Source organism: Saprolegnia diclina, assembly GCF_000281045.1.
Source record: "Saprolegnia diclina VS20 unplaced genomic scaffold supercont1.2, whole genome shotgun sequence".
NCBI classification, from domain to species: domain Eukaryota; phylum Oomycota; class Saprolegniomycetes; order Saprolegniales; family Saprolegniaceae; genus Saprolegnia; species Saprolegnia diclina.
Genome location: NW_008246069.1, coordinates 857,471 through 868,342, shown reverse-complemented (window position 1 = coordinate 868,342; position 10,872 = coordinate 857,471). Strand labels below are relative to the sequence as shown.

Here is a 10,872-nt window from a genome sequence, read left to right as displayed (position 1 = left end):
CCGGCTCCCGGCCCAGCCCCCGGCCCTGCTCCCGGCCCTGCTCCCGGTCCTGCCCCTGGTCCTTCTCCCGCGCCCGGCCCGAACCCGTCGTCCGCGACGCCCGCTCCGACGACGTCTGGATCTGACACCCCTTTGGGTACTACGGCCCCCGCGACGACAGTGCCTAGCTCGGACACCCCGGTGCCAACGACAACGGACGCTTCGAACACCACCGCAGCGCCGGCGGAGAATTCGACGACTGCGCCGAAGCCAATGCTGTTGACCGATACGCCGATTACGACGGCGGCGGCGACGACGACAAAGCCCAAGCCGACGACAACAACAACGACGCCCGTGCCCTCGACTGCGTCGACGTTGGCGTCGTGCAGTGTGTTGGTCCTCGCGGCTGCGCTGGCCTTGAACTAATGCAATACTTCAATTACACTCGTTTCTCGACAAGACTTGATCCCTTGAAACAGCGTCAACACAATGTTCGACATGTATTATAGCTCGATCTTTCCTTTTTTATCGACTTGCCATTTACTTGGAGCGCACCATGCGCGAGAGAAAGAAAAGACCGATGAGCCGAAAGCCGAGATTGATGGCGACGAGAACGATCGCGTCGATGGTAAAGCTAGCGTCGTTGAGCGACATGTTGCTGAGCACTTGGGCGCCAGAGGTTGCAATGCAGCGGTTCGAGTCGCAAGGAATCGTGTCGACAGAATTCCAGAACGCACGGCTGAGGCCTCGGTAGGCGTACTTGAGTGGCGAGATGTACTCGAGCCAGATAAAGTAGTCGGGCGTGTTGCTCGCGTTCAGAAAGAGGCCGCCAAAAAGCACGAGCGGGAGGATGATGACGATGCCGATGACGGGCGCAATGTCGGCGCGGCGCACCATGCACGACACCATGTAGCCGAGCCCCGTCGCGCAGCTGTTGAGAAGCACGAGGTACATGTAAAAGCTAAAGAAGACCGTCGCGTTCGTCGGACCAAACCCAATCATAAAGTAGAGCGGGATCAAGAAGAGCATCGGGAAGAAGACTTGGAAGATGACCTCGGAAATGTTCTTGGCAAAGTACCACGTGCTCGACCGGTACAGGGCCGCGTTCCACTCGCGAAGCATAATGGGCAGCTCCAACGGCACGGAAATGAACTCCGAGTTGGCGCTGGAAAACACTTGGTTGATCGAAATGAAGAAGAGGACACCCGAGAAACTCTGGAGCCCCGTTTGCGACATGGTCAGGTTGAGGTACACGAGGCCCACAATGATCGAGATGAAGAGGCTCTGGAAGCAGCGGGCTTTGAACGCGATCTTGTCGCGCACGATTCGGAGCAAGTTGCGCTGGCAAAGAACGCGAAGCTGCCCGACAAGACCCAGTCGCGTCTCCTTGTACTCTTCCATGCTCGCATCGAGTGCCCGCGCGTCACTGGGCACCGTCGGTGCAACCGCCTGGGCCGCCCACGCATCCGCAATCGCAGCCACCCGCACCGCATCGGGGCTCTCCAGGTCCAGAATGATGATTTGCCGCATAAAGTAGTCGGTCGGGTTCATATACGTCGGACATTGGTAGCCAATCGAGGCAAAGTACGCAACCGACTCGGACGCTTTCCCGCTGTAGACGGTGCGACCGTTCGAGAGGAGGTAGAGACGATCAAAGAGCGCGAAAATCTCCGACGACGGCTGGTGGATCGTCGCGAGGACCGTGCGGCCTTCTTGTGCGAGCTTTTGCAGCTGCAGAATGACCGACTCGGCCATGAAGCTGTCGAGACCCGACGTCGGTTCGTCGACAAACAAGAGCGACGGGTTGGTGAGAAGTTCGGTCGCAAAACTGAGACGCTTGCGCTCGCCGCCCGAGATACCGCGGTTCGCTTCGTTCCCGATCGGCGTGTCTTGGCTCTTTTTCAGGCCGAGCTCGTCAATGACGAACGAAACGCGCTCCGCCCGCTCGGCCGGTGACGACGCACTGCCCATGCGTAAGTCGGCTTGAAATGTCAAATGTTCCTTCACCGTCAGCGTGTGGTAAAAGATGTCGTCTTGCATGACGTAGCAAGCGCGACGGTTCATGCTCTGATTCCACGGCTGGCCATTGACAAGCACGGAGCCTTGATATTTCGGGTTTCGACCCGCGATGACGTCGAGGAGCGACGACTTGCCGGCGCCGGACGGCCCCATGATGACAATCATTTGACCCGGCAGCGCTTCGCCCTTGACGTCCTTTAGGATCGTCTTGGTGAATTTCTCCTTGCGGCTTTTCTGGATCTCGACCGTGACCGACTCGATGTTCCACGTGAGTCCCATCTTGGGCACGTCGACAAGCATTTTCTTGCTGGCAGCGCTCACCTTGGGGGTGTGGACCGCGATAAAGTGGTCATTGTGCGGTGGAGGGGCGTCGCTTTCGGAAACAGCAACCATGATAGATTGAAAACTGAACGAATAACGAACAGTGCAAGTGTCGAGTGAAAGGAGACGAAGTCCTGGGCGTTGATGGGCTATAAAAAGGAGGGCTATAGTTAGCACAAAGTGAAAACTGTATCAATGCATATACTGTGTAATTCACTGGATTTTAATTTGAAGTTTTGTCGCAAAATGCTGCACTTTGAGAGCCGAAATCAGGCAAAGGATACCTGCATAATATAATAACTTGTTCAAATAAGCAATGATCGGCGATGGAGGCGAAAGCCGTGCACCATGAAGCTAGCAATGACGCGAATCACGATTCGCGTAAACCGATTCGCGTAAACCTGCGCTGCAGCATGCGGCATGAAACGGGGCGCTCATCGAGCTGCACGACTTGGGCTGCTGTCTGTTCACAGACCCTAGTGTACCATGTACCCTACGTATTCGGTTGATTTCATTAGCCTTCATCTCAACAAACGACCCGCAACGATGACACTTCCTCCGCGTACCATGAAGCTTATATACCCACATAGTTGGATGCTAAAGGAATCATGCAGTAGATTTTGTGCGTGTACCAAATGCATGGTTGCGACCTTCGTCAAAAATCGCCCCGTCGTACTACTAGTACTGAGTTCGTTCATAAACAGCGCCGACGCGCTGCTGAACACAACTGTATACAACCAAAGGTGTAATACCATTGTTGTCGATTTAGTACAAAAGAATCTTGCGCCGTGGCCACTAAAATAAGACGGACGGGTTGTTGCATGGGTACCGCTTGAGAAGCAACGATTCCCAGCCCTGTACGCCGATCACAACATCACCCCGGGCAAGGTCATCGATGATACTCTTGCATGGCGGCTTGACCGACACGCGAAAACTGGTCTTGAACTTTTCCGAGTAGTCGAAGACTCCGCCGAGGCACTCGTTGTAGTAGACGCACAGCATCATCTGGACTTGGAGGTTGACATCCTTTGGATCCGTGTAGAACTTGGACGCAAGCCGTGTTGCGTCCTGAAGCCACGAGATCTCGGTCGTCACGTCGGCTGACGCTGCCTCCTCATTGGGCTCGTACAGAAACGATGCCAGCGACGGGTGGAACTTGGTGCACTGCTTGTTCATCTTGTCCAGCATCGTGCCGGTAAAGTTGTACGAGTACGAGTGCGCACCGAGCTGTGTCGTGTCCGTGTAGCCCGTGTAGAGTTTTGGAATGCCTGCAAAGTACGGGTTCAACGGGTGAGTCGGCAGCCACACAGACGTCGGCTGGGCTCCTGGTCCAGAAATGAGAATCTCTAATCACGGATGAGCATCCCCTACCAGCGTTTCCTCCCTTCATCGTGATGGTATCTGTCGGGAGGATCGTGCGGCCATTGAAGTTGCGACACGAGGTCCACGTTCGCGCATCGGCGCCCTTGTTGATTGGCGGCTTGCGCGCCACAACACAGCTGTAGTAGATTGTGTGCAGCGCGTCCACCATGGCCTACGACGTAATTTCATTAGAAGATCACAAGCGCTCAATTCCCGTACATGGTGGGCGTAGAAGACTGGATCGGCTGGCGACGCGAACGTGCCCATGATTGCATTCAATACCGCGTGGACCATGTCTACCACAACTCAGTCCGAGGACGAAACACCGAGAACGTACTGTGCGTGCCATATTGAACGCCGCTCGTGACGCCGGCAAGCGTCGGTGCCACGGTGCCCAAGATGTTGTTGTAGACGCTAAGGACGTTGACGTCCGGTGGCACGGCAACCTGGGACCAATCGTTGCGCGGCATGCAGCCGATGCACTTATTGCTCATGAATGCCGACGTGCTTTGGCAGAAGCTCGACGTCAGATTGGACTTGACGCAATTGTCCGACTCGATAATTTCGCCATTGACCGTGAACGTCTTGATCCCTGCTGAGCCTAATTACAGATATGAAGCCCGTGTCGTCGGATCAGGCTCCGAACCTAGCGGAAGGGACCCGCCAAAGTCTTTGAGAAGAGTGCCGCACGTGAGCATGTTCGTGCAACTGCCCGCAATGAAGTTGGCGCCGATCGTGGCATAGTCCCAGTACGGAAGAGTTACGCCGGCATACTGCGGACTGAGCGATCGAAGCATGTTTTCGTACGCAAGCAAGAACGCGCGGTGCCAGTAGAAGAAGAGGCAGTCGTGGGCTTCGCGCTCTGAGGACGGTTCCATGTGGATCTCCATGAAGCGGTGGTGGAGGCCTTTCTGCATCGCGAGTGCCACGGCGGAGATGTACGTTTCCTTCTCGTTGCGCGAATATTGGCTCCACGCGCGGCGGACGCGCGGCGGCGGGATTCCTCGGGTCGTGTCGGTCGTTTCGGCCCACGCATACGCCGCAATGACGTACAAGCAGGTGAGCAAATACGACACACGCATGTTGGTGTCAATAGAAATGTGTCCGACATAATATGCGGCTTTTCTTTCGCTCGACTTGTTCGACACTTGTCGCGATGGAACAAGAAGTACGATTCATTGCTTCGAAAGGAACAAGTCGTCGCTACCCGACGTGGGTTGTTAGCGAGGCGCGCTTTTCCCGTACACCTTCTATTACCGTTTTTGACGTTGAGGTCGCAACGTTGCTAAGCTGCTCGTTTGTTCGTCGACGGGGTGACGCCATATAGTGCGTCTTGGTTCTTGTTGTTTGGTACACAAGGTTGTGTGTGATTGCTTTACCGGGTGGCGCAGGCTGGCCTTTTGGGACGCACATACATGAGTGTTTATTTGGGTTGGCGTTGTTGCTTGGTCAGGAGGCAAAGGGCGTAGTGCTTTCATTGTTGCCAGGACCTTGGGTGAGGTGAAGCGGGTTGCTTGGTAGGAGTCGAGGTCTAGAACGCTACAGATACGACGGCTCGCAAGATACGCCCCTTCGTGATGAGGTCGTTTCGACGCCCTACGCGCGCAAAAACGCAGAAGTATCCTCCAGTGCATGTACCCTCCAGTTCTTAGACGCCACTCTAACCATTTAGACGATTTTAGTGGCCTGTGAGGGCCAATATAATAGCTATGTACGACATTCGAGGTAGAAAGGCAGCACATTGCTGAATGGTCGCCGCAAGCGAATCCTGCATCATGTGGCACTCGGGCGAAGCAATACCGGTACTGCGCTATCGAGTCTGAGCGGCGCAACTCTGTTTTTGGTTGCTGAAGCCTCGCGCAATCTGCGGAAGGTGAAGAGTCGTTTGTTCGATCGAACGGCAGGACAATGATGGTCGCCGACGTCTGGCGCATTGGAAGTTTCAGCTGTCCTTCCATTGAAGTTGATAACGAGATAGCAAAGCAGGCCACGTAATCTGTCAGACATGATTTGCCATGCACGCATACCAAGTGCCCCAAAAGCGCACTCGCTATTGACAATTAATCCTGAGCATTCGTCTCAATAATCATGCATGCTAGTACAAGGTCTTGGTGAAGCTCGGCAGCACAACACCGCAATACTGCTCAGTGCTGTTGGTTCGTGGCCATTGAACATGCTACCGATGTTCTGTGGTAGTTTGCGATGGTACTGCATTCGGTCGTCGAAGGATCCCATCATCGAGGCCAGGATGGTATCGCTAAACCAATCCGAACGCTCCAAACTTCGATTAGCCAATCGTATGCACTGAAATTTCGACAGGCCAATCCGAGGGTCGCATTTTTCGAAAGGTTGGGAATTGGAACGTGGCAAACGTATCTTCGTTCGGCTTCAAGTTCATTGCAGCTTTTGCCACGCTGAGAGCAACATGCACAGTATCAAGTCACCCCAGCACGTCAAATCGCCGCACCACTTTGTCGAGGTGCTCACGCCTGCAGCATGCTACGACGAACCGCGGTCGGGAGCTGACCTGCTTGTCGATGTGCCGAAGATGACGTTGGAGTGGAAGCAGATCCGTCGATCGGTCCAAGTCCAAAACGCTACGACCAAAGCGCTCGAAACCAAGGTGATTCTCAATGATCTGAGCGGCGTCGCATGCCCCGGCGAGCTCGTTGTGCTCATGGGCCCGTCCGGCGCTGGCAAATCGTCGCTCCTCGACGTCATCGCCGGACGACAGAAGGATTTCACGGGGTCTGTCTTTGTCAACGGCGAGCCGTGGAACCGAAACACGAACAAGAAGGCGTCGTACGTCATGCAAGACGACATATTTTACCAAACGCTCACGGTGCGCGAGCATCTGACGTTCCAGGCCGAGCTCCGCATGGGCAAGCTCTTCTCCGCCAACGAGCGGCGTCAGCGCGTCGACTATGTCATTGACGAACTCGGCTTGACCAAGTGCCAAGACACGCAAATTGGCGGTCTCCGCCTGCGCGGTATCTCAGGCGGCGAACGCAAGCGCCTCAGCTTCGCCACTGAGATCTTGACGAACCCGTCGCTTTTGTTTGTGGACGAACCGACGTCGGGTCTCGATAGTTTCATGGCCGAGTCTGTTGTACATCAGCTTCAGTCCCTTGCCCGCAAGGGCCGGACGGTTGTCGCCACGATCCACCAGCCATCGTCGGAGCTCTTCGGTCTCTTTGACCGCCTGTATCTTCTCTCGGACGGCCAGCCAATCTACAACGGCAAGGCGTCCGAGGCGGTAGCCTACTTTGCGTCTCAAGGATGCCCGTGTCCGACGTACACGAACCCGACCGACTACTTTATGCGGCAGATCATTGTCTTGGACCAGTCGTCCGAGGCCGCGACGCGCGTCCGTGGCCTCGTCGCCAATTGGCGAGCGAAAGAGGAATCCGAAGCTCGGCACAGCGCCGAAACGGCAATCAGCTCCCTTGGCACCGATGACACAGTGTACATTGAGACGCACCTCGGCGTCCTCGGTCAGCTACGAGTCCTTTGCAAACGCAACGTGACGCGAACGGTCCGCGACAAGTTTGCTTTTGGCGCCCGGCTCGCGCAGACGCTCATCATCTCGGTGATTGTGGGTCTCATCTTCCTCAAGCTCAGCATGACGCAAAACGGCATCCAGTCGTTCACGGGCGCCATCTTCTTCATGGTCATCAACCAGTTCTTCAGCGCCGCGCAGCCCGAGTTTCTCACTGTGCCACTGGAGCTGCCCATCATGGAGCGCGAGTACTCGTCTGGTCTGTACCGCGTTTGGGTCTGGTATTTGGCCAAGAATGTGAGCGAGCTCGGGTTCCAGATCTTCTTCCCGCTCGTGTTTTTGCTGCCCGGGTACTTTATGATCGGTTTTGGCTCCGGCGACGCGACGCTCTTCTTTAGCTTTTACGTTTTCATTGTGCTGCTTACAAGCGCGGCTGTCGGGCTTGGCTACATGGTGTCGTGCCTCGCGCGGACACCCGAGGTGGCGCCGATCCTCGGCATCCTCGTCATTCTCCCGTTCGTGCTTTTCGGCGGCCTCTTCCTCAACCTCAACGACATCCCAGTCTACCTGCAGTGGTTTGCGTACATTTCGCCGCTGAAGTACGCCTTCCGTGGCATCAGCCGCGCCTTCTGGACCACGATCGGCACCATTCCGTGCAACGACGCGATCGAGACCTGCGTCGCGCGCTCCGGCGCGGGAGTCCTCGCGCACCTCCAGCTCGACACGAACACCATGGCGTACGACGTAGTGTTTCTCATCTGGATCAATCTTCTCTTTCGCTTCATCGGTCTCATCTCGCTGCGCTACAAGCTCCGAAAGCTCGCGTAGACGTACTAGTAGCAGCTACTGTTTTCACCAAAATAATGTATGCTTCGTAAAATCACTACCATTTAAAAAGACCAGTTTGCTAATACTATACCAATAGCCGTTAAACCTGTACGCCGTCACGCGATCGACAACACGAAGCTTCGACGGGTCAAGTTTTGGCCTGGATTGTGACTCTAGGGGCCTAGTTTTGACTTTTTATTGTGACCCGGGAAGTCGTCGAGTCACAGAGAAATGCCTGAAATGAATCCCAGTATTTGGACGTTAGTCTACCTCGCGGGAAAATAGGTTATTCTCTTGGTCTGCCTCGACCATGGCGAGGTCGACAACGAGCGGCTTCCATCCCTACGACAAACATATCGTACGAAGCGCCCCGTTGCCATGAATTTGAAGTGTTGTAGGACAACTAGTCTGCAGCCGTGCCTTAAACAGAATGAAGAGAACTATGTGTCATCACCGCAAATTGCACAGTGTCGTTTTATTCATTTCGGGGCTGGGCTGTCGCGTCTGTGACGACGTCGGCACCCATGATGGCGACGCCAGGGCCCGGCTGCGTCATGCGATACGAAATCACAATATCACAGAGCGTGACGCGGTAGTCGTCAAACTTGGGGTCCACGCGCTCGCGGGTCGAGCGCATGTCGAGGCGCAGGTTCTCCTGCACAAACGCCACAAACGACTCGAGGGTCGGGAAGAGGTCGATCGCGCAAAGCTTGGACCGCGTCGCTTTACAGGCCTGGAACGCGCTTGCAATTACGTCGGCGGCGCCGTCGTCGAACGACACGTGCGTGATCGCGAGCGGCTCGTCGCCATCGGCGTGCTCCTTGCCAACCCACGCCGGTGCAAATGCGTCGGACGGCGTATCGCTAAAGGCGACGTACGGCTTGATGTCAACGACCGGGGTGCCGTGGACAAGGTCGAGGCCCTGGAAGAGCACGTAGCCTTCGTCGGCATTGACAGCGATAACCTTGGCGAGCGAGAGACCGATGGGTGCCGGGCGATGGGGCGACCGGGTCGCCAGGACGCCGACGGCGGCGCCATTGAGCCGCGGCGGCTTGATCGTGGCCTTGACCTGCGCCGTCGGCTTGTGCACGTTGGTGTTTTGGTGAAAATGAAAGACGACCCAGACGTGGCTAAACTCGGCGAGCGACAAGAGTGCCGAGGGCGGAATGTGCTTGTGCAGCTGGAGCTTGGCGACCGACGTGGTGACGAGCGACGGCTGCCGAGGGGTCCCGTTGCGCGTCGAGTACGGCGACGCAATCGCCCCGATCGTTTGCACTGTGAGTAGTGGCACGACGACGTCCTTCTTGGCGCCGCGCTTGGGCTTGGCATTGGTCGTCGTCAGATCAAGGATCTCCTGGGGCGACACGCCGTGCGACTGTAGCGCGGCCTCGAGCGCCTTGATCTTGTCTTGGGCACTGCCGAGGGCGATCTGCAGCCGGACGCGGCCGTCCCGCTCCTTCTTGCCGAGATCCTTGAGCTCGGCTTTTGCTGCCTTGGACGTTGCGTGGTGCAGTGCATAGTAGACAGCGATAGCGGTGGAGAGCGCCGAAGCAACGGCCGTTGCCACGACCGCGCGGGAGACTCCGACCATCGTGGCCAATTAATGCCCCTGCGAAAAGTACGAAACACCCGATAAAGTGCGATTTTGACTACCATGCAGGGGACGCTGCCACGTCATGCATGTATCGAACACCATGGTCTGGCCAACCACAACCTGCAATTAACGCTGCCTTACGTCTTTATAGGGCAAGCTAAGAGACGACATCGTCGCATGGAGGAGTACCCGACATCCAACGAAGACGTCTCCCACGGAAACGGACGGGAACATGGCAATCGACGCTTAGATAGGAACGTGTTTCGCGTTGTATTTAGCGACTTGCTCAACGCAACAGTATCGCAATCGAAGAAAACCTAGGGGCGTGTTTGGCTCTTCCTAGCGCGTGAGGAGGCTTACTGTGCATGCGATGCCGAACGACCATGACGGTCTTTCATTTTCGCACAAGCACCATCATTCTCATCCTTTGCATGTTTGTGCGAATATCGATTCGCATCATCCACGTCTGTTTCGATGCTGGACTTCGGCTGCCCGCCCCATCCTGAGAGTGGGGTCGGCACTATTGACCGTCCACCTGTCGTCAATATAGAGCATGCACACGGGATCGTTCCACAGCCAACGTACCTAGACGCCATAAACATGACGTCGACCGAAGACCACAAATCTTCTTTGCGGAAGCTTGCACGTGATCGCAGCCCGCTCCCCAGCCGCTGGTCACAGTGGTCAGTAAGAAATCGACCAATCACGGATGACCGCACTGTCCATTCCGGATGCCACGTCATGAAGCGAAACGAGCTTCGAAAGTCGTCATTTCGAGATTTGCCATGGACGAGCACTTTATCACGGTCGAGACGCCCAAGGCCGGCGCCAAGATGCTTGTGGATGTGCCCAAGATCACACTCGAGTGGAATCACGTGAGCCGCGTCGTCAAGATCAAGAACACGGCCACCAAGCAGACCGAAGACAAGGTCATCCTCGATAACGTCAGTGGCTCGGCGGCGCCCGGCGAGCTCCTCGTGCTCATGGGCCCATCCGGCGCCGGCAAGTCGTCGCTCCTCGACGTCATCTCGGGCCGGCAGAAGGACTACACGGGATCTGTTCTCGTGAATGGTGAAAAGTGGACCAAAAAGATGAACAAGCTTGCGTCCTATGTGCTTCAAGACGACATCTTCTACGAGACGCTGACCGTCAAGGAACACCTCCTCTTCCAAGCCGAGCTTCGCATGGGCAAGACCTTTGACGCCGCCCAGCGCGAAGCCCGCGTCAACTACGTCATCGAAGAGCTCGGCCTCGACAAGTGCCGCGACAC

The 10,872-nt window shown here is 56.1% G+C and overlaps 5 protein-coding genes across 5 annotated transcripts in view; 2 read left to right on the top strand and 3 right to left on the bottom strand.

The window, feature by feature from the left end:
• Positions 1 to 447: 447 nt before the first annotated feature.
• SDRG_00903 (hypothetical protein) lies at positions 448 to 2,419 on the bottom strand. The gene has a single exon (XM_008606407.1). It carries the CDS (start codon positions 2,389 to 2,391, stop codon positions 520 to 522), a length of 1,872 nt encoding a protein of 623 aa, XP_008604629.1. The 5' UTR covers positions 2,392 to 2,419; the 3' UTR covers positions 448 to 519.
• A 628-nt stretch (positions 2,420 to 3,047) lies between these two features.
• SDRG_00902 (hypothetical protein) lies at positions 3,048 to 4,809 on the bottom strand. The gene is made up of 5 exons (XM_008606406.1): positions 4,328 to 4,809; positions 4,019 to 4,282; positions 3,901 to 3,977; positions 3,691 to 3,853; positions 3,048 to 3,644 (listed from the first exon to the last, which is right to left on the bottom strand). The coding sequence occupies exons 1-5, from the start codon at positions 4,761 to 4,763 to the stop codon at positions 3,115 to 3,117; spliced, it is 1,470 nt and encodes a 489-aa protein (XP_008604628.1). The 5' UTR covers positions 4,764 to 4,809; the 3' UTR covers positions 3,048 to 3,114.
• A 1,296-nt stretch (positions 4,810 to 6,105) lies between these two features.
• On the top strand, positions 6,106 to 8,008 carry SDRG_00901 (hypothetical protein; the record flags this gene model as incomplete). The annotated part of the gene is made up of 1 exon (XM_008606405.1): positions 6,106 to 8,008. A coding segment is annotated over one exon (1,903 nt), but the record flags the coding sequence as incomplete, so codon positions are not given.
• A 409-nt stretch (positions 8,009 to 8,417) lies between these two features.
• Positions 8,418 to 9,630, bottom strand: SDRG_00900 (hypothetical protein). The gene has a single exon (XM_008606404.1). The coding sequence runs from the start codon at positions 9,597 to 9,599 to the stop codon at positions 8,484 to 8,486; it is 1,116 nt and encodes a 371-aa protein (XP_008604626.1). The 5' UTR covers positions 9,600 to 9,630; the 3' UTR covers positions 8,418 to 8,483.
• Positions 9,631 to 10,387: 757 nt separating this feature from the next.
• The window catches only part of SDRG_00899 (hypothetical protein), a gene marked incomplete at both ends in the record, with an annotated part of 1,822 nt that continues 1,337 nt past the window's right edge, over positions 10,388 to 10,872 (top strand). Inside the window, one exon of the mRNA XM_008606403.1 lies at positions 10,388 to 10,834. Coding sequence (XP_008604625.1) covers positions 10,388 to 10,834 — 447 coding nt within the window. The remainder of the gene's footprint in view (positions 10,835 to 10,872) is intronic.

What these genes read in the sequence shown, in the direction of transcription:
- SDRG_00900 (XM_008606404.1), bottom strand. Translation starts at nt 9,599, where the DNA reads ATGGTCGGAGTCTCCCGCGCGGTCGTGGCAACGGCCGTTGCTTCGGCG.
- SDRG_00903 (XM_008606407.1), bottom strand. Translation starts at nt 2,391, where the DNA reads ATGGTTGCTGTTTCCGAAAGCGACGCCCCTCCACCGCACAATGACCAC.
- SDRG_00902 (XM_008606406.1), bottom strand. Translation starts at nt 4,763, where the DNA reads ATGCGTGTGTCGTATTTGCTCACCTGCTTGTACGTCATTGCGGCGTAT. An exon ending in TGGCGGGTCCCTTCCGCTAG is followed by an intron (nt 4,283 to 4,327) that starts GTTCGGAGCCTG and finishes ATCTGTAATTAG; the next exon opens with GCTCAGCAGGGATCAAGACG. An exon ending in GATGAAGGGAGGAAACGCTG is followed by an intron (nt 3,645 to 3,690) that starts GTAGGGGATGCT and finishes TTTCTGGACCAG; the next exon opens with GAGCCCAGCCGACGTCTGTG.